Consider the following 26,525-nt stretch of genomic DNA (forward strand, 5'->3'; position numbering starts at 1 on the left):
CCTGGTGAGACAAGCACATCCTTTAAACATGGATGAATCTAGTCAGGGGCTTTTCTGCATCTTGGAGGGAGCTGATCTCTATTTATATTGCACTTAACAACATTTGAGGTTTATGTGAGATGAGTTCCTGTAATAAAAGCAAGAGCCCTCTCATTTTTCTACATCCTTTTAAGTGTTGAACCCAAAGAAAATAGAGGGTCATTTGTTACATTTTTTTGGCTGACAGCCTGATATACTCTGTTGTGCTTTGTACTTAGAAGGCTCTTAAGGTATTAAGAATATTAAGGTATTTGTAGAATTGAGTTGAATTGGGAGGCACCTCTATCCTTTAAAATAATGCCTTTTTTTTCTAGTTAATTTTTATGAGGGAGTTGAAAAAAAAATCTTTCCTGGAGTGGGAGGAGCCGTTTACTATAATGTAGAAGTATGTTATATTAACAAATACCCTCTGAGTCATGAGATTTGAAAATGCTGTCGGTATTCAAAATGACTGTTTTTGATAGAAATGCTAGCAGGCCATCTTGGATTGGGTACATCCAGGCTTATCTTTGAATAACCACTCATGGTGGCTTCACTTTTCAGGTGTCGGAAGCTGCCCCGGGCCTTGAAGGACTGGCAGGCTTTCTTGGATCTAAAGAAGACCATTGATGATTTCAGTGAATGCTGCCCACTCCTAGAGCACATGGCCGGTAAGGCCATCATGGAGAGGCACTGGAAAATGATAGCTGCTCTCACTGGGCATAGTCTGGATGTGGGGAATGAAACCTTTAAGTTAAGAAATATCATGGAGGCACCTCTTCTGAAATACAAGGAGGAAATAGAGGTACAGTTGATAGAAAGCATGATATGGTGGTGGTGGTGGGATTGGAAGGTCCCATGGGATTTATTTTGATAGTATTCCTACATTATGGAATGTTGGATTAGTAAACCATACTAAGAGAATTAAAACTCTTTTCTGGGTATTCAGCTCTTCTTCCTTCAACAAATGTTTATGTGACAGGTTTTGTGTTAAGTGCTGGGGGCGTAAAGATGCCTTCCTGCATTCATAGATCATTAAATAATTTGTGTACTGAAATAATTATCCAAATAATAGTATAGTTACAATATGTGGTAAATACCACTGAAGTAAAAGTATCTGCTCTATGACAGCCTATAGTAACAGGCTTAACCTGTTTGGGGGTGGGGGGGTGATAAAGGTAGCAAATGCTGGGGTGCATGTCCATGACTGCTGGGGGTGCGTGTCCATATGCTTGTGTGGCGAGGCAGGGAGGGGCTTGGAAATTTCAAAGAAGACAGTGTTAGGCAGGTGAGGCAGCATGTGTGAATTGTCTGAGGTGTGTTTGGGAAACCAGAGGAACGCCAGCATGACGAAGGTGTGTTATTGATTTTGGTTTTTGGACCAATGGGGAGCCATCTGGGAGACATACTTTGAGCAGAGATGACATGGTTGGAGTTGCATTTTGTAAAGATCACTGTGGTAACTGTGTGGAGAAAGGATTGGGGGAGGGCCAGTGGGAATGATGGGAAAGTCAACTAGGGGGTTATAAGAATATCTCAGACAAGAGATAATGGTATATTGGACAAGGGGGCAGGTAGCGAAGCTGGAGAGGGGAGAAAAGATTGAGGAGATCTTTAGAAGGCAAAGCTGGGTAGAATTTGGTGAGTGAGGGACCATGGTAGGAGAAACAAGGGGAGGGGCTAAGGAGGAACCCTAGATTTCCTGCTGAGAGATCTCAGTGGATGAATGTGCTTATCATTGAGATAGGGAATTATTGGAAGGGAATCAGTTGAATGAGAAGGTACAAATAACTTGATTTGGGGCATGAATTTGATATTTTACAGAATGTGTTTGGGGTTCCCTTGGTAGATGCAAGCACAGAGGCCTAGTAGGCAAGTGGATGCGGTCTTACCTGGAGATGCAAAAGGTTGCAGGCATAGATGAGCTCATCCAGAGAGGGAGAGGGAGTGCAGCGTGAGAAGAGAAGGGGGCAAGGGTGGGGCTTGACTAATGGTCTAGGAATAAATGTGGCTGCAGAGGAGACTGGGAAAGTCAGGTTTCTGTTAATTTCCTTCTCTCGTACTGCACTGATTTGGCTCTAGAGTTAAATCAGAGACACATTAAATTTTGAGTCTTTGATTAGAGTTTCAAAACTGAAAAGGTTATTACATTACCTGTTTTTTATCCAAATGGAGATATAATTGACATGTAACATTGTGTGCTGTATTGACTTGATACACTTATATTGCTGTATGATGGTCATGGTGGTGTTAGCTGACACCTGTTGTGCCACACAATTATCATTTTTTCTATTGGTGGTAGCAATTACGCTCTACTCTATTAGGAAGTTTAATATCTACAAGGTCGTTTTGTTATCTATAATCCCTGTCCTGTGTATTGGGATCTCCAGGCCTTAATCATCCGCTGGTTGCAAGTATGTACCCTTAAACATCTCTCCTATTCCCCCTCCCCCAGCCTCTGGTAACTACCATTCCACTCTGTTTTTTGAGTTTGGTTTTTCAGATTCCGCATATAAGGGATATCATATAGTATTTGTCTCCGTCGGACTTATCTCACTTAGCCTAATGCCCTCAAGGTCCATCCACGTTGTTGCCAATGGCAGGACGTCCTTCTTGCTCGTGGCGGAATAGCATTCCATTCTTGCATATCTTTTCTGTCATCTTTCTTTCCGGAAGAGTTTGATGGGAAGTTTTACAAATTAAGGTTCTGCTGTTTGGTAATAGCTCTATCTTCATCTCTTTCCCTAATTGTATATCTATGTACACATGCACCATTTCTTATATTGCATTTTACAGATGGAAAAAAAAGTATAGGTACGTATGAAGCAAATAGTGAGGCTAGGACCTTTGCTGAATCTAGACTGTTCAAGAAGGATGTGTGACTTTCATGTGATAAAACAAGAGCTTGCAATTTTAATAGGACATCTGTATCAGTGCAGTGAAAGAGAGGGACATTGAGCAGAAGCTGAAGCAGGTGATGAACGAGTGGGACAGCAAAGCATTCACCTTTGGCACCTTTAAAGCCCGTGGAGAGCTCCTCTTGCGGGGAGACAGCACCTCAGAAATCATCGCCAGCATGGAGGACAGCTTGATGTTGCTGGGCTCCCTATTGAGCAACAGGTAGGAAGTCCGTCCGTCTTTCCCCTGAGATTCGGGAACCATCATAACGAACATTTAAAGGGAAATTCATTTTTAAAATGCAGCAGTAGCCCCCATAGAATTTATTTAATGTTAAAAATCCTTGTTGTAATTTTAGCCTTTGGCACAGCATGTATAATCCTGTTTTTATTTCATTATCCCCTATTTGTGGGATGTGTCTGAGACCATCAACTGGACAAAATAATGCAACATGTAATTAGCCACGTGGATCTTGCAGAACATTTCAACTTTGCTGTTGACAAGCCTTGCCACACAGCTGACAGCTCAACAGACTCCGGAGTCCAGGGGAAACGAGGCTGAGTTTTAGAATAATCATTCTACTTGGGAAATCATTGTGCCAACATCTGTGGACTAGAAACTCTTAAGTTGTGTACATACTTTAATGAGATGACAGATTAAGATGGAGAATGAATTTAATTCATAAAGAGAAGTGAAACAGCACAGACCAGTACTAGTCTAACACTTCTATTTGACACTTACCAGCAAAGCCGTCAAGCTTTGGACACACGAGCCTTGGACTCATGAACTTAACATTTCCTAGGTTCATTGCTTCCCTTTGCTCTTTCTGAAATAGTTTTTTGTTCTCCAGCATCTTAGTGTAGCATGTGGGTATCACTGAGATATGAGTTTATTGCATTCTGTCTGTCAAATGTCACTCTATTCTGTGTGTATGTGTATCAATAATTTTAATGTAAGGATTAATAACCCCTTAATGCTGTTTGGATAAAAATTTCTCTTCTTCACATTTACTTCGTATACTTGAGTATTTGAAGTGAGTAATATGGAATATAAAATTAGATCTTAGAGATTTAGACCATTGGTAACCTTGACTCTGATCTGCTTAGGATTTGACAGTTTTAATGAATTTGGTTGTGATTCATACCCAAGTAGAATGAAGGATAGGTGGAAAATAACACACCCTAGGGAGGTGGAAAATGTACACGTATAAATTAAGTAAAAATTGTCTATGTGGGGCACCTGGGTGGCTCAGTGGGTTAAGCATCTGCCTTCCACTCAGGTCATGATCCCAGGGTCCTGGGATGGAGCCCCCGCATTGGGCTCCCTGCTTAGCAAGGAGTCTGCTTCTCCCTCTCCCTCTGCCTGCCACTCCCCCCTGCTTATGCTCTCTCTCTGTCAAACAAATAAATAAAGTATTTAAAAAATTATCTATGTTAGGGATTGGTCAACTATCCTTACCAATGACATTGAATCCACAGACAAGAGTTGTGCGAGGAACACATGTTCGATACAAATTTATTGAACACCTACTATGTGCCCTGTGTTCTTCTAGGTGCTATGGATAGAAGGGTGAATAAAACAAAGACTTCCATTGCTATGGAACTGCATTCTAGTGAAAAGAATAAATTAAAAAAAAAAACCCAGAAATATGTGGAATATTAAAACAGTCTGTTTCACAATTAAGACTATGGGAATGAAAATTTTATTCACGAATATGACTAATATTTGAGAAGACTTCAAGTCCATAGTGGGGGTCAATAAGGGAGAAGAAAAAGAGGGAGAACAGTGATAGTCAGTGTAATCGTGTAGGATTTTGTCTGCAGATAATGGAAGCACCACATACGACATTGCTTGCATCAGACTGAGGTTTGTGTGTCTCTTACATAAAAGGAGCTCCAAGGTTCATGAGAAGATCCACCTCATCATCAGGGACCCATGCTTTTGTCTGGCTCACTTTTCTGTCTTTTCCAAGTGTGGTCCTTCTCTTCGATAATTCCCCTCCCATCCAGTGCTGCTACTTCTCATCCAGGAGAGTGGTTCTCAGACTTGGCTATATGCTGGACACACCTAGGGAATTTACAGCCCAGTGCCTGGTTGAATCAGAGTCTCTTGGTGGGGGGACCCAGGCAGGCATGAGTAGTTTTTAAGATCTGCTGGATGATCCTGGAGGGCGGCCAAGGTTGAGACCTACTGAGGTGGAACAGTCCTGGGACTGCATTTTGCTGCAGAGGGAGGCTGGGAAATTCAGTATTGTAACTGGGCAGCTCTGTGCCTGGGGAGAAATGGGGTTCTCCATCCAAAGAGAAGGAAAAAAGACATTGCAAGATTACTATTGGTTTCTGTCTCAAGAAAGAAAAAGGGAAGCTAGTTTAACTGTCCAAGAGACTGAAAAGTGGCTTTCAGAGTGTCCATGTACAGACATGTAAGCCCTAACACACACACACACACACACACACACACACACACACACACACACGTACACCCACACAAACACCAGCGTGTCGACATGAGTGGGAATTTGGAAAGAGATCCAGGAAAGGGGAGGCTAGAGAGAGTGCAGGGGTCATCATATTTGAAAATTGAATTAGTTGTATGGTCTCCACCAATGTCCCTGTAATTGCTCCATTTTATATGAAAAACCAGAGAGAGTCCCTGGAATAGGCATAGAAGGTCAGCAGAAAGAATATTATGCTCTTGGCTGTAGCAACAATGACTCAAATTTTATTACTTTAGAAGTTGGGTGGAGTCAAGTCTAATGCCTGATCTGGTCCTCAGATGACACGTCTTTTCCCACCTCTCTATGCTCTGGATCAAAAAAGAGCAAGTTGAACAATGTCCAATAAATATACGATGAATTAGTCACTTGGTAGCATCATTTTAAAATGCTGCAACAGGGGGCGCCTGGCTGGCTCAATTGGAAGAGCATGTGACGCTTGGTCTCAGGGTCGTGAGTTCAAGCCCCACGTTGGGTGTAGAGATTACTTAAATAAATAAATCTTAAAAAAAAAAAAAGCCGGCAACGTGATCAAAGTCCTAAAGAAATAGGTAAAAATTAGGATAAAAAAACTTTTAGTTTGAAAACAACAACAATAAAAAGAAAACACACAAAAAACCCCCCAAAATGCTGAACATATTTTTCATTTTAGGTACAATATGCCCTTCAAGGCCCAGATTCAAAAGTGGGTGCAGTGCCTTTCTAACTCATCAGACGTCATTGAGAACTGGATGATGGTGCAGAACTTGTGGATTTACCTAGAAGCTGTCTTTGTGGGAGGAGATATTGCTAAGCAGCTGCCCAAGGTTTGAGAATTTTCCTTAGGATTTCATCAGGGTTTTAAGGTAGAGAACTATCTGCTAACTAATAATTCCTTTAAATATGCAATAATATCTCAACTTCTGTTGAGCCACACCCTTCCCGTTCTTTTTGTTGTTGCTATTGAACTGTTTTTCAAAGAGAGAGCAATTGTGGAGAAGAAAGGCTGTGAATGCGAGAGAACTGTGCCATTTTGTAGGAAGCAGAGGGTTAAGAAAACAAAGGACGAATGCCTGCATAATTGGTACATTTCTTCAGGTAATTTGAAGGTAGAATTTGGAACAGTGTAGAATTATGGAGTCGTTATCTTGACAATGGTAGGATAATTTGTTCTGCTACTTCTGACAGTTTAGAACAACCCACGCTGTACAGTATACCCAATTATATCTGCACTGGAGAACTGGGGGGTGGAAACAATCTCCAGGCAATAAAAGGCCTTCTTTTTGAGATTGTGGAGCATGTTTCTCTCATCAGATTTAATCATCTCACGGGGAATATGGAGTGTAGTATTTCGAAATTTTTATAAAAAACGTTTTTACCAAATCTCAAGGATTCTTATTCAATTACCTTAAATTGTTTGCAAAATTGTAATGTTTTAACAATACGCTTTAGTTTTAGAAGCACGATTATGTTGCATGTTCTCTTTCCTCAGGCTTCCTACCTTTCCGCATGATGAGTTTTCAATTTCATTATAGAGGACAGATCTTTTAGCTGATGTATTTTTCACCTACTGGTGAAATGTATCCACACACTGAAATTTTAAGTGTTTATATTTATTTTTGCTTTTATATTTGGGCGTGTGTTTCTTGTTGGGTGGAGGAGAATCTCAAATTGGACTTAATAGTGGAAACTTTTCACATACAACATTGAAGGAGCTAGGTGGGGTGTCTTGCTCTCATATTTGATAGTACATGCTTCTTGGTAAACTATAGAAAGTTTTAGGGAAGAAAACCAAAAATAATCTCTGCATTTTCCACTTTTTTTCTGAAAAAAATCCATGTTTAAAAATTTCACAATATTAGGGTTATACTGTAATTAATTTTGTACCTTATATTTATTTATTTTTAAAGATTTATTTGAGAGAGAGAGAATGTATGCAGGTGGGGAGGGGCAGAGGGAGTTTTTTTTTTTTTTTTTTTTAAAGACTTCATTTATTTATTTGAGAGAGAGTGAGCAAGAGCAGGGTTAGGGGCAAAGGAAAAGGAAGAGGGAGAAGTAGACTCCCTGCTAAGCAGGGAGCCCAATGTGGGGCTCAATGTAGGGCTCCATGTGGGGCTTGATCCCAGGACCCTGAGATCATGACCTGAGCTGAAACCAAGAGTCGGAAGCTTAACTGACTGAGCCACCCAGGCATCCCCTAGTTTTGTGTCTTATTTTTAAATGTTTGCTTTGTTTTCTAGATATACAAACGATTCAGTGCTCAGAGTAGAAAACTTGAAAAACACAAAATTCACTTTATTTAGAGATAACTGTCAAAAATGCTTAGGAGTGCTCTTTCCTCCCAGGCTGTCTCATATTGTATTTTCATTTCTGTATCTGTCTTCTTTTAGTTAACATAATGGTGGTACCTTCTGTAAGGAAGGGGGTGGGATGGTGCAGAAGGAAAATTGAAATAGAGCACGTGTGACCTTTCAGGCAGGTATAGTTGGCGTATGCGACTGGTCAGAAATCTGGCCTCAATGGAAGGGTGTGTGAGATGCTCTGTCCTTGAGATCACAGATGTGTCCATGTGTGTTATTACCTCGTTCTTGTAGGAAGCCAAGCGCTTTTCCAATATTGATAAATCTTGGGTGAAGATTATGACTCGGGCTCATGAAATGCCAAATGTAGTTCAGTGTTGTGTTGGAGATGAGACCATGGGGCAGCTCTTACCACACTTGCTGGACCAGCTGGAAATGTGCCAGAAATCCCTCACGGGGTAAGTTAACTGGTCCTGTAAAACCTCCCTTAGCATCCTAGAGATGAATGGGACCAGAGGGACTAGACAGCATTAGGCACATCGATTTTCTTTTGCTAAAACTTAGTTCATGTCTGATGTTGCACAGATAAAACTGGTAGCTTGGCACCTCATGTTCTCTGCAAGCCCTTGCTGGATTTGTCCTGATGTTGGAATAATAGGACTTAGGGCTGCTTCCATCACTGGGACAATTTCTTGCAAACATTCTCAAGCAGCTCTTGCTTTTTAAAATTAATACACCTACTTTTCTGATTTCCTTCTTGGAAAAACATCTGAAGAGGCAAAATATTTCATTATATGCAACCAAGAACAATATGAACAGTGTAATGTACACAAGTAGTCAAGATTATACAGAAACGAGGCTTCATGCATCTATCAGTGCGCACACACACACGCACACGTGTATATGGAGGCTGGGTGAATTCTAAGAGTAACAGATATTCTTCTTTTCTTTTCCTTTGGCAAGTCAAGATCAAATCATGTGAGCAGAAATATGTTAAATAGTAATATTGTAAAAACGGTTAACTACACATGCTTTCGTTTATAATTTATTTTTATTGAAGTATAATTGACACATAACATTATATTAGTTTCAAGTATACAGCAAAGCCACTTGCAAGCATATCCTCCAAAATAAATTTTTAGAAAAATAGATTCTCAGGTATGAATGATTTGATATGCCTTATAAAATTGTGGAATGAAGTCAAGGAGTGACTGTTGCAGGTCATTTGACAAAAGAAGGATTTTTGTTTTCAAATGGTCGATGATGTGCCATTCTTCTTAACCACAATGATTAGCATGACCAGCTGTGTTGCAGCACCTCTAAACGTTCTTGGATGGGGAGCTGGCTTGATGGCCATGCAGTCTACCACCAGACTCAGGCGAGAGGGAAAGAGGGAAAGGACTAGAAATGTTCCGTGCTCTCAGGGCTCTTCATGTTGGAAAGACTGAGAGCACGAATCACTGGGACATCATGCAGGACTCAGTTACCCCTGAGAAACTTGCTGGGGAGTCCTATCTCTGGTCTATGCAGCTGAGTTTGTTACTTGTCTTTGCTTACTCCTCTCCCACCCGCCGCTGTAGGTACACACCCATGCACACAAATACACTCCTTTTCTCCTCTTTCCTTTTTCATTCTTTTTTATCATGCTCTACTCTATCACTTGGCATTTCAGCATTATTTTGTAACTCCTCAGAGGAAAAAGTCTACTCTGAAATTATTCACAGTTTTTACTGAGCTTCTCATGGCTTTTGATTCTGTTCCCGAGAGGTTATGGGCCAAAGTGTGTAGTTCTGTTCTAAACACTGGAGTATTCACGTTTACACAAAAGAACACTCTTCCCAGCTGATGAGGCTCTGCATCAATAGGAAGGGACTTCCCGTGGTCAGGAATCAATTGTTCCGTTTACTCTCTCGCAGAGTTTTGGTCGTCACTTTCCACATGCCTCCTTTCAGCCTTGTCTCACTGGATAGACAACATTACCCGGTTCCTCCTCAGATTCAGACTAGGTTACTGTGAAGGGGACAAGTAAGGGGGAGGAATTGGTAAGAATTCCTTGTGCTTACCAATGAGAATAAGGAATTCCCTGTTCTCACTAAAGAGTAAAGATCAAGCTTCCACGAATAAGATGGATTGGGATATTTAAAATAAAATTGGCCTTTTTAGACTGAGTAAGGGAAGTAAAAAGCTAAAACAACATGAAACACTCTGAGCATGAAAGTAAGACTTTAGGAAAATAAGGGGGACGGAAACAGAGATCCTTGGAGAGCCTTCTCCTGCCCACTCTCTGAGGCCAGACTTTGTGCTTTTTTTACATGCCCAGAGTGAATAAATCCAAAGTGCCAACAGGATCGTTTGTAGAGTGTATTTTGCCGAGTATTTCATGAGCGTTGAGGAGGAAGATTACATCACACACAGGAAGCTCGTTCATTTCAGTTACTTTAGAGGCACCTCACTTCCACAGTCCACCTTTCTGTCTCCTTCCTTTCTTTGCCTCTTTCAGGCTCTGAAAAATGTCCTCTCTTTTGTCTTAAGGAATTTAGCTCTTACCCTCATGCTGGGCCTCCCACTCAGTGACACACAGGTCCAGCATTTGACTAAGTATGGGTGGCCAAGCGTTCCCCGTGCGTGGCCTCGAGGGCACCAGCTTGCTCGGCTTCTGGTCTCCACTGTCCTTAGTAAATACCTTCTATGAAGAGAATCTGCCTCTTTGCCATAAGAATATTTCCCCCATGATTTTACACAGGAATGAAACAATAATACACATGACAAGGAAGGAATAGAAATTAAAAGGCAAAAGTTTAAGAAGGATTTCTGGTAAGATTTCAAAAAGAAATTACAATGAAAACTGTAATAATTATATTGAAGTATGCAAGGAAATGAAATTACAGAGGTATTGATATGAACATAACAAAAAAAAATATATCCATAGCATTAAGGAGTCACCATAAAATAAAGCAAATAGAGAAACGAAAGCACAGTTGAAAGCAGGGCAATGACAGGAACATTCCCTGGGTTTCAGTAAATCCTGGAGCAGAGAGCAGGTCCAGAGCCCCTTCGCACAGTTTATTCAGAGCTGGATTTTGCTTCTGCTTTGGTGATGGATTCATTGCATTCTTTAAGATACAATTCCCAGAATGAGATGCAGCCTTTCACTGACACAGCACCGTGCTTGCAAACAAACCTAAACCACCCCCCCCACAAACTCCTTGTGTGTAATTGCTCCTGTCCTCTACCAAGAAAGTACAGGATTTCCCAGACGAAGTCAAATGTATGCCTCACACTTGTGAAAAATGAAGAAATTCTCCTCTCAATCCTGGGAAAAAAAAAATTGTTTCTTGTCCAAATATGGAATGCTACTTGGCAAGATGAGGAATAAAACAAAACCAAGACATTGAACAATATGTGGGAAAATTAGCTTGTCTCAAGATCTTTCCCGCCTGTCCCCATCCAGATTAATTTATTTCTAGAAAGGCCCGCTCTGTGTGTTTATACAGTTTCTCTTTGCCTTTCCCCACGTAGATACTTGGAGAAAAAAAGACTGTGCTTTCCTCGGTTCTTCTTCGTCTCAGACCCTGCGCTTTTGGAGATACTGGGGCAGGCATCAGACACACACACTATACAAGCCCATTTGCTGAACGTGTTTGACAACATTAAAACCGTCAAGTTTCATGAAAAGGTTTGCCTGATTCTAATTGCTGGCCAGCACTTGCCATCTCTTAAACCTCCACTGTCTTTATGAAATAGCTCTCTGGTGTGTACAAAGGGTGACTTTCCTGTCCGTTCGTGCTCTCAGCCAGTGATCAAAGACAAACTTGTGGGCCCTGTTTGCCTTCAGAATTGTGTGATTTCTTAATCTCCAAAGTGTAAATTTGGGTAACAACTAGTTTAAATGTGATTAGGAATGCATTGTGTGTGGCATTCAGGGTTTTGCATGCCAAGCTAGCTGTTGAGAAATTCGACAAAACAAAGAAACCAATTGTTCAGAAAATAGTGCCTTCACTAAACAGAATTTCCACAGTGATTGGATTGTTTTAATCAGCTTTCAGAAGTTTTTGGCATGATCGCCGTCCCTGTTTCTCATCATGCTTGACTGAAACCTTTTTATTTTTTTAACACCTCCAAGAAGTTTCTGGAATCATGGAGTTGTGGAACCCAAGAGAAGCCATTGGACATGAGGATGATGCCATTGGCACAGCTGCCAGGAGATTCTGCCTGATCCATCCCTTCACCCGCAGTTCCCTGAGAAAGTGACCCTTCTGGTTTGACAGTGTGTTCCGTTGTCCCCTGGGGCTTCCTGTAAACCCTCGGTGCCATTCATTTATTCATCCTAGCGTGCAGTTTGCATTTGCTGAGCAACCTCCGTGTGCCGGATGATGTGCGTAACATGGGAATACACAGGCCTCGGGGAACCGTGCTCAGGTGGGGTCCGTCTAGAGTGCAGTTGCTGCAGTGGTGGGCCTGTTGCAGCGCAAGCAATCAAAAGCCAGTCACGTAAGTTCCCGCCCCTGGGTATGTGCCAGGCATGGCGCTCGTCCTGGGGTTCCAAGGAAGAATTTATCATAATCAATACTGAAGTCGTTTTTATGCAGTGCAGCATTTGTCAGAAATTTGGCAATTAAACAGTTGATAATTATTGACTGGCTGTGCTTGTGTGAGGCACCGAGAGCATGGGAATGCTGTCAGGGAGCCTTCACTTGGTGTCAGGGGTGTAAGGGAAGGCTTCCTGCAGAGAACATGGTGCTTGAACTGGTGTTTTGAAGTGAAACATAACCAGGCAGACGGGGAACTGGAATATGGCCCATTCAGAAGGAAGGGCAGGCACAGGGGTCTGAAGGAGGTGCAGGCAACCCGGGCTGTCAGAAGTGTGGGTGTGTGAGGGATTGTATTGGTTTGCTAGGGTTGCTCTGGATTGACAACAGAAATGTATTCTTTCACAGTTCTGGAGGCTGGAAGTCTGATGATCTAAGATGTCAGCAGGGTTGGTTCCTACTGGAGGCTCTGAAGGAGAATTTATTCCATGCTTCTCTCCTAGGTTCTAGTGGCACTTGGCAACGCTGGATGGTCCTTGGCTTAGACCCGTGTCACGTTGACATCTGCCTATGTCTTCCCATGATGTTTTCCTTGTGTCTCTGTGTCTTAATTTCCTTCTACTTGTAAAAACACCAGTAGGTGTTTTTAGGGACCACCTTCATCTTAACTTGATGACATCTACAAAGACCCTATTTCCAAATAAGATCCCATTCACGGGTACTGGGGCTTAGGACTTCAACATATATTTTGGGGGCACACATTTTAACCCATAAGAGGCAGTTGTGAGCAAAGGGAAAAGCGGGAGAAGGCGACATGGACCAGATTCCAAAAGGCCAAGTGCATCACGCTACGGAATTCCACTTCGTCCTGAACATGACAGAAGGCATAGGAGGTTTTTACACAGGGAAGTGACCTGATTTGTGTTTCAGAAGGATGCTCTGGCTCAGTGTCAGAGGGAGAATGGAAGGGGGTGGGGGCATGGAAACCCATGTCAGAAGTGATTGCCAGTTAAGATGGAAAAGGCTGAGCTGCTACAACAAAGCCTTGACGAAGGAGGGCGGGCAGAGAGGAAGGGAGGGCCGTATGGACTTAGTGGTTTAAAATCATCGTTTCTTGTGAATCTACTGGATGTGTGTATCGAAAGAGGTAATGAATTACACAGGAATTTCTCCCTGATGCTTTGCTCAAATCCTCCTGCCCTGGGATCTCATGGTTCTAGAGGAAAGCTTCTCACCGTCTCCTTGTACAGTGAGGACAGATTAAACTTCCTCATTTTTAGACACCGTTCATAGCAATTACTTCTTAAAATAAATAGCATTATTTATTTATTTATTTTTTTCGTTTGTTCTTGCCATAACGTTTCTACAACCAGGGGCAGATCCTGTTTCTGTGGGTCCTAACTCTTGTAAAAGGATAAATACAAATCTAGATTCAGAACTTGGAAAGGGATCGTGTAAGTGACAGGCCATGGAAGTGACAGGCCATTCAGTCTTATGGGCTTCTTGGTAGACCAGGTCTGTCTACAACTAAGGAGGGTTCATTATTACAGTCCTAAATTGGGGCCCAGGGGAACAATATTCCAATTACCAAAGAACAATAATGACAACAAGCATTGTATTTACTTGATAGTTTGCTTTGATTTACTTGTCACGAACAGCCTGTGAAGTGGGCAGGGAAGCAGGACAGGTATGGTTTTTAATGGACCAGTTATAAGCAGGAAATTTCGTCTCAGAGATGTGTCCTCCACCACTGTGTGGTCAATGAGTGTCAGAGCACCATTTGAGCCTGTATTTTAGTATATAGGATGCTATTCTCGAGAGGCCATACTGCATGGAAACTGGGGTGAGAGGACCAGACGAGGAGCTGGGTTTGAATCAGAAAATGTTATGTGCCACCAGCAACTCCCTGGCACAGCATTTTCTACAGAATTGGACTTACATCGTCAGGTGTTTGCATTGATCGTGTTGACCTGAACATTGTCAGTGTCGACTTGGTAAGCTTGCCATGTGGATGACAAGCTCTTACAGTGTCCCATTTCATTTGGGGAAACTAGATGTTTTTTGATCATCACCTTTGTACTGAATATTTCTCTTAGAAAACAAGCTTTCCCCTCCCAGGTATAGACTATTTGGAATTGATTTAGTATTCCCTTTTAGATTTCATGGGTAACTACTTTTTGTTGGTTTGAAATTGATTTTATATCATCTTTTGCCTTTTATTTTATAATGTATAGCTTAACTTCCTTTGGGAAGGATAACATTGAGAAGAGGGCAGCAGAGGAATTCATTCTTTATATGAATATGGCTGGTTTTTTTTTTTTTCTTTTTTTTTGGGCTTCTACCACAGATCTATGATCGCATTCTGTCAATCTGCTCTCGAGAGGGCGAGACTGTTGAATTGGATAAACCTGTGATGGCAGAGGGTAATGTGGAAGTTTGGCTTAATTCTCTCCTAGAGGAGTCTCGGTCCTCCTTGCATCTTGTGATTCGCCAGGCAGCTGCAAATATTCAAGAAACAGGTTTCCAGCTGATTGAATTTCTTTCTTCCTTCCCTGCTCAGGTCAGTGTATTGAAATTGGGAAGTATTTTCTACAGAATAGTCATTTTAGATTTCATACATTGTCTGTTGTAAGTTACACAACTGGCTATAATTTAAGACTGGACCAGAATTAAGATTTTCATGAGGATTTCTTAATATAGATAAGCTTAAAGGTTTCAGCTACAGATTATTTGGTTATATATATATATATATATGTCTTACGTATGTTTTATATACTTATGTTTTCTTTATATTTTTTAACTTAAAAGGTTTTTTTCCTACTGAATCTGTTCAATAAAGAAATCATAAAAAAAGTACTGAGTGTATGCTTTGCCAGAAAGACAAGAAATATATTTTAGCATTAGAATGCAGAAAATGATGTTTTCTTAGCCAATATGATCAATAAAGATTTTGTGAGTATCTACCATGTGTCAACCTTGTGCTAGTTCAAGGAAAACAGGTTTAAGACATATGCTTTCCCTTCCAGTAACTTTAAGTCTATGTATCAAGGAAATGTGACTTTAACAGTAAATGATTTAAAATTACAAGGAAAAAATTGTGGACACATGATGAGGCTGTACGTATGTAATTGCCAGGTGAACAGTATGAAAAGAATTTCCATAGGTTTCCAAACAATGAATCAAGTTGATGTAATCAAGAATGGCCTTACATTTGCATAATACTCACCATTATTTACTGTATTGTAATTTCTATTTAAATATATTAATATGCCATACACACTCATAAAGCCTTTTTTGTTTCCATAAGGTTGGATTATTGGGAATTCAAATGATATGGACCCGGGATTCAGAAGAAGCCCTCAGAAATGCCAAGTTTGATAAAAAAATCATGCAGAAAACCAATCAATCTTTTCTGGAGCTCTTGAACACATTGATAGGCATCACAACAAAGGATCTGAGTTCCATGGAACGAGTTAAATATGAGACTTTGATTACTATTCATGTGCACCAAAGGGATATATTTGATGACTTGGTAAATGCTTTATAAATGCTATGGCATATACAGAAAAACAAATACTAGGTACTATCTGTGTTTACCCACTGGAATTGGTTTGAATGAATTCAAAGAAAAGGTTAGATTAAGGCAAAAGGTCACCTTCGTGATGAGACATTGTTGGTCAGATTTTCTTTTTCGGTCTTTAACTGAAATTTCAGTCCCATTTCGATGATCTCTGCTAAGATGTTATTGAGCAACTCGACTTTATTTTAAAAATTCTTTATGTGATCATCGTTAACACTAAACTGCCAGGTAGCATCCTGAAAAAGCTTTGCATTTGTCTTGTGCTCCTGTAAGTTAGTAGTTAAGGATTACCAATTTATTATTATAGAAAAATAGGTAACACTGCTGGTAGAGTGGCTTTGTGCTTCCTCTAAGGCTTTTGATAAATCCTATCTTTAACAAGTTTTGCTACCTTTTATGTCGTTGACTGCCAGTGGCCTTTCCTAATATGGTTGGTGACATTCAGGTGTCATGCAGATTTTTGCCTTTAAAGAGAGGATAGGGTGGCACACAGAGTTTAGTAGCTGTAGAAGACAGGAAGTGTGGAAAGAAATGAAATTTGTCCTCCACTCTAAAATAGAGCATTAGATAAGAGGCAAGAAGGTCTTATTTTCATAATAATTTGCTGGATCGTGTCTCACCCCGTTATGTAAAAAAGATCATAAAAGATTTGTTCTGATGTGTTGGGAAGAAGCTCTTGCAAGCTGCTGTGTTCTAATCTCCTCTCTTAACAGTTAAGCACACCATTTGCTTCTCTGAGAAATAAAGGGCTCTGGATAATTTTAGATTTATTATTTGTCCAAGAAAACTGATTGAAAGGGCTTAAAATTTTGGTTAATATATTCAGGCGAAAGCATTGCTGGACAATAACGTGCCATTTAGATGTTAGACATTTTGGCCTGCTGCAAATCCTAGGAAAAATAATGGATGGATTAGAAAAAAACAACCCAACAGTGTACTTTGTCATAATCATAAGAGATGCCTTTTTCCCAGTGAGATTGTTTGATTCTGTCTTTGTATGCCAAAACATGTGTTTTGTAGATGATACTTTTTATGGCTAGGGCTGTAGTATGGGCATTGACGGGTGCCACGTGAGAAATGGAATATCTTACTATTAAAATATGTCCTACTATTTAAATTGGTGGGCACAATTAAGGATTTCTCTTGAATTTTCCTCTTCCCGTATCTTCTAAAGTATCCTTTGTGCTGATCAGCGAATGAATGGGTTAGATGGTGATGTAGTTGACATCTCCGAACCAGTTGGTTTGTCTCTGAGTTCCATTTGCATCCCATTATGATCTACATGAATGCTAATGTGCATATTTAATACGTGGTTCTCATCTCAACTTTAACATATATCTTTTGCATTTCAGTGTCATATGCATATCAAGAGCCCTACAGATTTTGAGTGGCTGAAACAGTGCAGATTTTATTTTAACGAAGATTCTGACAAGATGATGATCCACATCACAGATGTGGCTTTCGTATACCAGAATGAATTTTTAGGCTGCACTGACAGGCTTGTCATAACTCCACTCACAGACAGGTGATGGAAGGATTCTGTGATTCCACAAACCTCTCTCCCTCCGCCCCCTCCCTGACATTTTTATTCTCTTGAGTTACTCAGGGGATTTCTGCTTAATGTCTCTTTAGGGTTTAGAGGCTCTTTTATACCAAAGTCTTTGAAATTCAGTATTTTTAGCTTTACACGTGGGTCTTTGCTTGGGATTTAGGTTTGTGACTGAAATGCTTGGCTTCCTTTGCTTTCAGTCTTAGGCTAAGTTTAAATGACCTCAGTGGACATCAGATGGGCCAGAGAAGGAATTAATTGCCACGTATCAATAGGTGCAAATCACAGTTGGCCTTGAGGCCTGCTTTGGGGATGGTGGCGCCTGCTGTTATTAGAGACAGTTCAGATGTTTTTTTAGCAGGAAAGAAGTCGAGTATCAATACAGGTGAAAAGTGATGGGGAGGACGGCGGCCTGGACATCCGGCGCTCGTAGTTGTCCTCTGCTTCTTATGCAGCAACTGTGCTGGCCAGAGGCTCCTTGCACCTTCCCGAGACTCAGTTTCCTCACCTGTAAGATGAACAAGGCTCCAAGCATCCCTCCACAGCTTACAGTCTGTAATTCCCTTGGTCCCTTTTGAACTTCGGGACATCCACTAATTGTGCAGATGCTCTTTTCGGGGATGCACCGAATACCTGTTTTGGACAAAATGACCTGAGTGCTAAAATCAGTGTTTGGCCTAAGTAGAAGCTGAAGTTGAATCTCATTCATTTTCATGAAGTGAAGCTCGGGGCTATTCGATTAAAAATATTATCAGACAAAACAGAAAAGTTTGACATAATAACCCTGTTACTCCCGTGCTGCTCGACTGTTCCTTCTGCTCGTTCGTGATCCTAAATGCAGTGCTGACTTTCAACAGAGAGATTTTATTGTCCCGTTCCCCCCTCCATCCTCTTTCCTAGTCTTATGCCTGGATTGAAGGTGATTTACACTGGATGTGCTTGGACGTCCTTTTGAAGTGTTTGTCTTTGTTCTGAAGTGCAGAGGTGGCTAATCACAAAATGTGACAAATTCCTTGAAACCTCTGTGGGTCAGGCAGTGATCTCCCACCTTCTGTCTTCTCGGAACCTCCCCCCCCCCCACAGCGCTCCCCTCCCTCCCTCTCTGGTGAAGACCACCTTTCCTGTTTGCGGGGGAAGGTTTGCTGTCCCAGGAGAGACCGCCCCCCCCCCCCACAAGTCTGCTGACCAGGGTGCCTGCCCTCGTGCACTCAGCTCTCCAGATGGACGTTCTGTGCTGCCCTCAAAAGCCAACATCTCCAGCAACAGTGCTTTTCTCTCTGGGAACATCATCAGTTGCCACCTCCGGCTGAATCATTCTCATCAACTTACAAATCTGCTGTAATCGCCACCAGAAAGAAAATCCTGCAGTGAACCCTCTGGGTTTCTTCCCGTTTCTGGGCTCCCACCAAAACTCCTCAGAAGCACCTGTTCCTTTTCTCCTATTTTATTTTGAATTCACTCCAGTTCAGCTCTCTGTATTCGGTTTCTGTTGGTCCCATAACAGAGCACCACAAATTTGGAAGGTTGAACAACACAAATGGGTGATTCAACAGTCGGCGTGTTAGAAGTCTGACGCGCGTCTTCTTGGGCTGACAGCAGGGGTCAGCAGGGCTGTGCTCCCTCCCGGAGTCTGTAAGGCAGAACCCACTTCCTGTGCTCTGAGGTCGTTGGCAGAATTCTTTTCTTGGCACTGGTGGGTCCGCGGCCTGGTTTTCTCGCTGACCGTCAGCTGAGGGCTGTCCCCAGCTTTGGGAGGCTACAGCGTTCCTTGGTTCATGACCCCGTCCTCCAGCTTCACAGTCAGCAGCGGTGGGCTGAGACCTGTTTTTGCATCAGCTCTCTCCTCTGTCTTCAGTCCTGTGTCTGACCCAGCCTTCTGCCTCCCTCCTCCCTTCCGAAGGACTCGTGAGATTAGATTGGGCCCACCGGGTAATCCAGGATAATCTCCCCTCCTGAGGCCTTCGACATTATAGCTGCAAAGTCCCACGAGTCATTCGATGGAACCTATTCCAGGTTTCAGGGATTAGAACGTGGATCTCTCCGGGGGGCCGTGATGCTGCCTCTCACGTGCTCTCTGCCCTCTCTGGGAATGTGCCGTACAGATTATCATGCTGCTCGGTGCACTGGTCCTTATTCACTCTCATCTTTCCCGGCCCATCAGAGAGCACAGGTTTGCACAGGTGAGCACTCTCTTCTTTTTGATCCACTTTCTCCACACAGCTTCTAGGACACCACGCTCTCCTGGCTCTTCGTACCCCTCCTTCTGGCTCCTCTTTCCCTTCCTGGTCTAAACGTAGAACACGCCAGGACTCTTGTCCATCTATGTTCACTGCTCAGGTGATCTCATGTGGCTTTAAGTGTCGTCCAGATGTGGACTCCCCGGGGCCTTTCTCCTGCACCCACCCGGGGCCTCTCCCCTGAACTCCAGACACATATATCCACTTGCCTGTGCAATGTGTTCACTTGGATGCGTGCAGGGAATTTTCACTTACCATGTCCGATCGCCCCCCACCTTCCTGTAGTCTTCCCCATCTTAACAGATGGTGATTCCATCCTTTGGTTCCTCAAGCCAAAATCCTTGGGGCATCCTTGATGCCTTCCTTTTTTCTCTTGCTTCATTATCCCATCTATCATCAGATTTGCTCAGCACCATTTTCAGAATTCATCCAGGATGTGCCCACCTCTTTGCTGTTGTCATGCTGCTCCAAGCCACCATAATCTCTAGCCTGGATTATTGCAATAGTCTTTTAACTGGTCTCCCTGCTTCTGCCATTGAGCCCCCTAGAGTCTATCCTCAATTCAGACACTGGGATGTAAGTCATATTCCGTCTCCTCTTCGCCTCTGTCCCTCCATTGTCTTTCTATCTCACCCAAAATAAACGCCGGTGCCCTCACGTTAGCCTGCAGGGCCGGGCATGATCGGGTTCCAGCTATTTTTCTGTTTCTTTTTCCTCATTCAGCTCCAGCCACTTGCTCCTTGGCTGTTCCTTGGGCAGCACGCTTGCTTCAGGGCCCTTGCACTTGCTGTCCCCTTGACCTGGAACTCTTTCTCCCTTTAGTTCTAGCAAAGCTTGCTTCCTCACCTCCTTCTGGGCTCTGCTCGCATGTCACCTCAGAGGGGTCTTCCTACCCCCCACGTGAAGCAGTGATCCCCACACCCCTTGCCCTCCCAACCAGCTTTATTGTTTCTGTTTCCTACTTTTAAATAACTTGTTCCCTTCCTTTAGGATGTCAGCTAAAGAGCTGACATGGACTTCCCATGATTTATTTACTATTCCTAGAATAGTGCTGTCACATTATAGACGCTAAATAAGCATTTCCCAAGTGAACGCAAGAAGTGTTTATTTTCAGAGTCACATCTTTGTGGTGAAAAATTTAAATAGTACAGAAGGACATATGGTTGAAAGTATGGGAGTAAATTTCTTTTTCTGTTTTTTAAAAACAACAGTTTATTTCCTTTCCTTCTAGAGATGTCTAGTGCTTGTGTGTCCAAATTCTTTTTAATTTTTACATGTGGGTATCAGATTATACAAAATTCTCCGCAGCTTAATTCTTTCACTATGTTCATTGTCTTGCACATCTTTCTGCACCAAAAAAACTTAGGAACTTTAAGAGCAAAGTAGGTATCTGTAAGTATATAAAAAGAAGTGATTCCGGAGTTCGTCTCAGCTTGTCTCCCCCTAAATGTTCATTTGCTTATTTTCTTTATCTTTTTTATGGGAGAAGTGAGTCACCATTTTTTTTTTTTTTTTTTTTTTTTTGCCGGTCACTGGGATTCCACAGCGAGCTTTGCTGCCCTTTTACAGAAGCACTCCTCACTAAAATTAATACTTAAAAAATCAAAGACCGGCATCGATCTTCTTGTCAGTCTTTTGCTCATTGCCCTGTAGAAATTCAACAATGTTGGCAGCTTTAGTCTCTGGGAAGTTCACCATCAGATGGATGGAGCTGCTGATATTCCAGATGATAAAATAGTTGTTCTAATTTGCTAAAAACATATAGCACGTTTCTCTGAAAGCTCTTGGTGTTTTTCATGACCAGTCCTTCCTTCCACTCTGGGCACAAGTTATCCCTACTACACTGTCACTCAGGCAGAGGGCCGCAGAAATCAAAGGCTGGTAGAAGCTTCTCATCTGCTTGATAAGAAACGTAGATAGGTCTAAACAACATGTGCCTTTCTTCCACGTATTCTCACAGCTTCCGTGAATCACACTTGCATGTCGGGCCCTGGACTCTGCCATCAACAGCTGTGTGGTCTTGGCTAAGACACCTCACCTCTCTGATTCCCTCCTTTTAGAATCACTGTGTGGACTAGAGGTGATGGATGTAGGTACCCAGGCCTGGCACCCAGTAAATGTTAGTCATTATTGTCGTTGCTATGACTCTGGTTTCTCTTAATCATCAATAACACGTTCTTTATCAGTGTTTCCTTTCGTTTCTCCTTAAGCATGTTCTATAATCAGAGTCCATAACTAAACCAAAGAAAAGAAAAAAGAAAAATAAGTTCCTGATGTCTGTACCACCATTGCCTTAGGAGATTTTTTTTTTTTTTTTTTTTTAGCATTTTAGAATCAACACTGTTTAAGAATAGGAGCTGAAAACACTCTGAATGTTGGTGATGGATTTGGTTAAACTGAGTGCCTTCATAAGACCTGGGTCATGGGGTTGGTCGCTGTTGGTTTAGCATGATGGTCACATTCTACATCTCTCTCTCTCTTTTTTCTTAAATCTCTTGGTGTGATGGACAGGAAGGAATACAATTTAATTTAATTTAATTTAATTTAATTTAATTCATTTTTTAAGTAGGCTACATGCCTAACTTGGGGCTTGAACTCACAACCCTGAAGTCAAGAGTCACATGCCCTATCAACTGAGCAAGCCGGGTGCCCCCACACTGTGATCTCTAATTCCAGTAGCTGTTGGGAGAGGAGGAACCAGATAAGACTTTACAGCTGGGCAGGCACAAGACATTTATTTAATAAGCGTTCATAGAGTATTAGGTGCCAGGGTTTAGGTAAGTAGTTGGGGGTACAAGTGTGAACTAGACCCTGTTCCTGAGAGCAGAGATCTCAGGGCAGTCTGCTGGGGAGACAGACAGCTGCAGAACACATCACTAAAGCACATAAAAGTCCAAACCCTGTTCCTGAATGATGACATTTTTGAAATCAGCCAAGAGACTGGAAGGGAAAGCAGGAAAGGGAGGAAGAGAGGTACACATACATCTAGAATCCTCAGGAGCATCACGTGAACGTGGACATGAAGATCCATGCTTGTCTCTGACAGGCAAGTCCTAGAGGAGTCTGGGTACCAGCCTAGCAGCTGGGCTGAACCCTATCAAGCAGAGGAAGGAAAGGATCAAGCTCCTGGCTTGCCCACTTATTTTTCATGTAAGTAGGATGCCTTTAAGGCACCTTAACAACTTGCCGCTGCTTCAGTTCAAATACAGACCCAAATGATCCCAGTTGTAAAGAAGAGTTTGCAAGACAGAGTAGCTAGGTGGCCAGAGTTCCCAGAGATTTACTGGCAGGGTGGACAGGTTCTAGAACTGGGCGGCTTGAGGGTGTGCCGCTAGACAGGTAAGCTGGAGTCTCGGCTCTGCCGCCACAATCCCGAGAAAAGGAATCCCATCTCTGTGAGCCTTTCCCCTTATCTGTAAAATGAGGAAAACAACAGTACTTCCCTGCAGGGTTCTCTGGGCTTCCGTGAGATCATGTAGGTGGAGCACATCCTGTTAACAATTATTACCGAGACTGTTCTGCCAGGGATAATGGAAGTGCAAGACAAGAAATAAAACCTTGAATTAAAAGGCAAAATCAAAGTGAGCTTGGGCGTCCTCCTGAGTTTATACCTACTTTGTCTTCTCCATATCCAGGCTCTGTACACATTCAGGGCGAAGTCATTTACTCGCCTTTTTTAGGAACATACTTCCGATAAAATACAGACTCCAGAGGACCTCCAGTTGGTGTGCTCACTGTTTATTTCCACCCTTCATGCTGGATGATCACTTTATAGCCTTTGAAATATTTTTCAAGTCCCGATGAATGCTTTCTAGAGTTCACCCACAGGAAAGCCCTAAACTGCATCACTTTATAGATTACCTCCTTTGACAACACAGGGTGATGCTGGGGGATCGAGTAATTCATCAGAGAGTTATCAGATTAGTTTTTTCCTTCCCAGGCATTCTTGTATTTTCTTACCAGAATCTTTTATTTGTTAATATCATGCAGTAAGAGATAGTAGAAGGTATGTGCAGGTACAGTAGCTGCTCCCAGAAATAGATCGAAGGTGTGATTATTTAGCAATGTGTGATTCAAATCTTAAATCTCATGTCCCCAAGTACATCAAATTATTCATTAGATTCAAAAGGGGATTAATCTTTTTTTGTTTTGTTAAAGGTTATTTGAGGCAGGGAGAGGCAGAGGGAGAGGGCAAGAGAGAATCCCAAGCAGACTCTACAATGAATGTGGAGCCCCACACAGGGCTCGATCTTATGAACCTGATATCACAACCTGAGCCAAAACCAAGAGATGAATGCTTAACTGACTGCGCCACCAAAAAGGCGATTAATCTAACGGTTTCCAGTCTGTTCCACAGAATACTATTCTTTAAAATGTTGGTAGGTTTTTGTGAAAAAGTTGCCTGGGTGGCTCAGTCGGTTAAGCGACTGCCTTCGGCTCAGGTCATGATCCTGGAGTCCCGGGATCCAGTCCCACATCGGGCTCCCTGCTCAGCAGGGAGTCTGCTTCTCCCTCTGACCCTCTTCCCTCTCGTGTTCTCCATCTCTCATTCTCTCTCGAATAAATAAATAAAATCTTTTTTTAAAAAAAGTTGCCAAGTAAGTTTTGGAAATGCTATGTACTATTTTTCATACTTGGAGAATCTCACTGTACATGTTATCATGAGAAAGCCCATTGAACCTTTTTAAGAATTTTCAAACTTATTTGGCCGTAGACCATCCCCTCCGTTTTCCTTTACACATGTTAATATCCATAAGGAAAGCACATGTTAGGATGCAGTTTGGGAAATGTTATGTAGGGACAGTGGCTTGAGTTTTCCATTTTTAAATCTCGTGCAAGTTTCATTTTACTGTGATGTCTCAGAAGTGTCTTCTAGGTGCTGGCGGTATCGTTCTAGTGATGTCTCTATTCCTCAAGGTGTTACATCACATTGGCTCAAGCTCTGGGAATGAGCATGGGAGGAGCTCCTGCCGGACCTGCAGGAACAGGGAAAACAGAAACGACTAAAGATATGGGACGTTGTCTTGGAAAATATGTTGTGGTTTTCAATTGTTCTGACCAGATGGATTTCCGAGGTCTTGGGCGGATTTTTAAAGGTGAGGGTTACAGTTTTTACTTGATGAAAAATTTAAGCTAAGGTGGAATATCTTGTTAAGATTTATTTTTCAACCATTGACTACATTGTAGTGTCATTTTTCAACTTTGTCCAACTTTTTTGGAAACTATGAATCTCACTGGTGTTGTGTGGATCAAATGTCAACGTCACTTGCCTTCCTAATATTCCTTCATCCCTGCAGGTTGGCTGTTTCCAGATGAAGTACCACATGGTGAATTATTTTGGGGGCACTCTGTGCATAGTCTATTTGTTCAAGTTTATTTTTGAACAGACTTATCTCTGGCTTGTCTTGGCAGCTGCAAAATGCCCTTTTCCTCGGCTTTTCGAAATTATATACTAATTGGATTTTCTATTTAATTTCCCTTCGAAGGACTGGCACAGTCTGGATCCTGGGGTTGTTTTGATGAATTTAACCGTATCGATTTACCAGTTCTGTCAGTGGCAGCCCAGCAAATTTCCATTATTCTGACATGTAAAAAGGAGCGGAAAAAGTCTTTTATTTTTACCGATGGAGATAATGTGACTATGAACCCTGAATTTGGACTTTTCCTGACCATGGTAAGGAACCACAGGAAGAGCTACTGAATGTCAGCCTTCTTTTTTTTTTTTTTTTTTTTTAATTTTATTATGTCATGTTAGTCACCATACAATACATCATTCGTTTTTGATGTGGTGATCCACGATCCATTGTTTTTGTATAACACCCTGTGCTCCATGCAATATGTGCCCTCTTTAATACCCATCACTGGGCTCACCCATCCCTCCACCCCCCTCTCCTCTAAAACCCTGCTTGTTTCTCAGAGTCCGTAGTCTCTCATGGCTCATCTCTCCTTCGGATTTCCCTCCCTTATCACAGCTTTCATGCCTTGCCCAGGTCTTAGGGCACTTTGTTTTCATGAATGGAAATTGGGATGGTAATTTCAACTCCTGTGTGAAAGCCTGTGGTGTTAAAGCTCATCTTAACAACTTGTGATGTTGTCTCTCCGGTTAAAAGGAGAGTAGGGTATGAAAATGAGTTCTCCGGTTGTCAGTCCAGATTTGTTGCATGTGCATGATGAATCTGTTACTGTCGTGCTGACGGGTGTGTGTTGCCCCGTGACCGTGTCATTCATCTGTGGTGTTTATTTCCTGTATAGAATCCTGGCTACGCTGGGCGGCAGGAGCTCCCTGAGAACTTGAAGATTAACTTCCGCTCTGTGGCCATGATGGTGCCCGACCGGCAGATTATCATAAGGGTGAAGCTGGCTAGTTGTGGCTTTGTTGACAGCATTGTTTTGGCCAGGAAGTTTTTCACACTCTACAAGCTATGCGAGGAGCAGCTGTCTAAGCAGGTGGGAGGTTCTGGAAGGCTCTCTGAACTTGGGCCTTCTTAGTTCTTCTCTTCGGTGAAATTTGCTCATTTTGAAAAATTGTTGACTGGGGCTGTCGGCAGATTACCTTATTGATACAAAGTAGAAAGTCATACCATTACAAAATTAATTTTATATGCATGGTTTTCTTAAGTGCATTTAAATGAATTAATATTTGCAGCACAAGAAATGAAATAAGTACTTTCAGAACTGACTTAAGAGCCAAAGAATTATAAATATGAATATTTGCTCTTTATCCCACCTGCACATTAATCATAATATGTGTTGTGTGTCCTCGTGGTTTTCAGGAACCTCTCAATCATTTGCTCTTCTCACTTCCATGCGCCCTAATGTAGTGGGCCACGCCTTGCTAGTAATAGTCTGTTTTATCTATTGTAACTTCTTAAAAAATTTATTTTTTATTTTTATAATTTAAATTCAATTAATTAACATGTAGTGTATTATTAGTTTCAGAG

The 26,525-nt window shown here is 42.0% G+C and overlaps 1 protein-coding gene across 1 annotated transcript in view; it reads left to right on the forward strand.

The window, feature by feature from the left end:
- DNAH5 (dynein axonemal heavy chain 5) overlaps positions 1-26,525 on the forward strand; it is a 263,927-nt gene that overhangs the window by 108,643 nt on the left and 128,759 nt on the right. The window contains exons 28-38 of the mRNA XM_027606690.2: positions 583-823; positions 2,939-3,138; positions 6,063-6,216; positions 7,984-8,147; positions 11,209-11,365; positions 14,566-14,778; positions 15,526-15,750; positions 17,151-17,323; positions 24,502-24,680; positions 25,071-25,258; positions 25,837-26,031. Coding sequence (XP_027462491.2) covers positions 583-823; positions 2,939-3,138; positions 6,063-6,216; positions 7,984-8,147; positions 11,209-11,365; positions 14,566-14,778; positions 15,526-15,750; positions 17,151-17,323; positions 24,502-24,680; positions 25,071-25,258; positions 25,837-26,031 — 2,089 coding nt within the window. The remainder of the gene's footprint in view (positions 1-582; positions 824-2,938; positions 3,139-6,062; positions 6,217-7,983; positions 8,148-11,208; positions 11,366-14,565; positions 14,779-15,525; positions 15,751-17,150; positions 17,324-24,501; positions 24,681-25,070; positions 25,259-25,836; positions 26,032-26,525) is intronic.

The sequence above is a fragment of the Zalophus californianus genome, chromosome 5 (assembly GCF_009762305.2).
Source record: "Zalophus californianus isolate mZalCal1 chromosome 5, mZalCal1.pri.v2, whole genome shotgun sequence".
Classification (NCBI taxonomy): Eukaryota; Metazoa; Chordata; class Mammalia; order Carnivora; family Otariidae; genus Zalophus; species Zalophus californianus.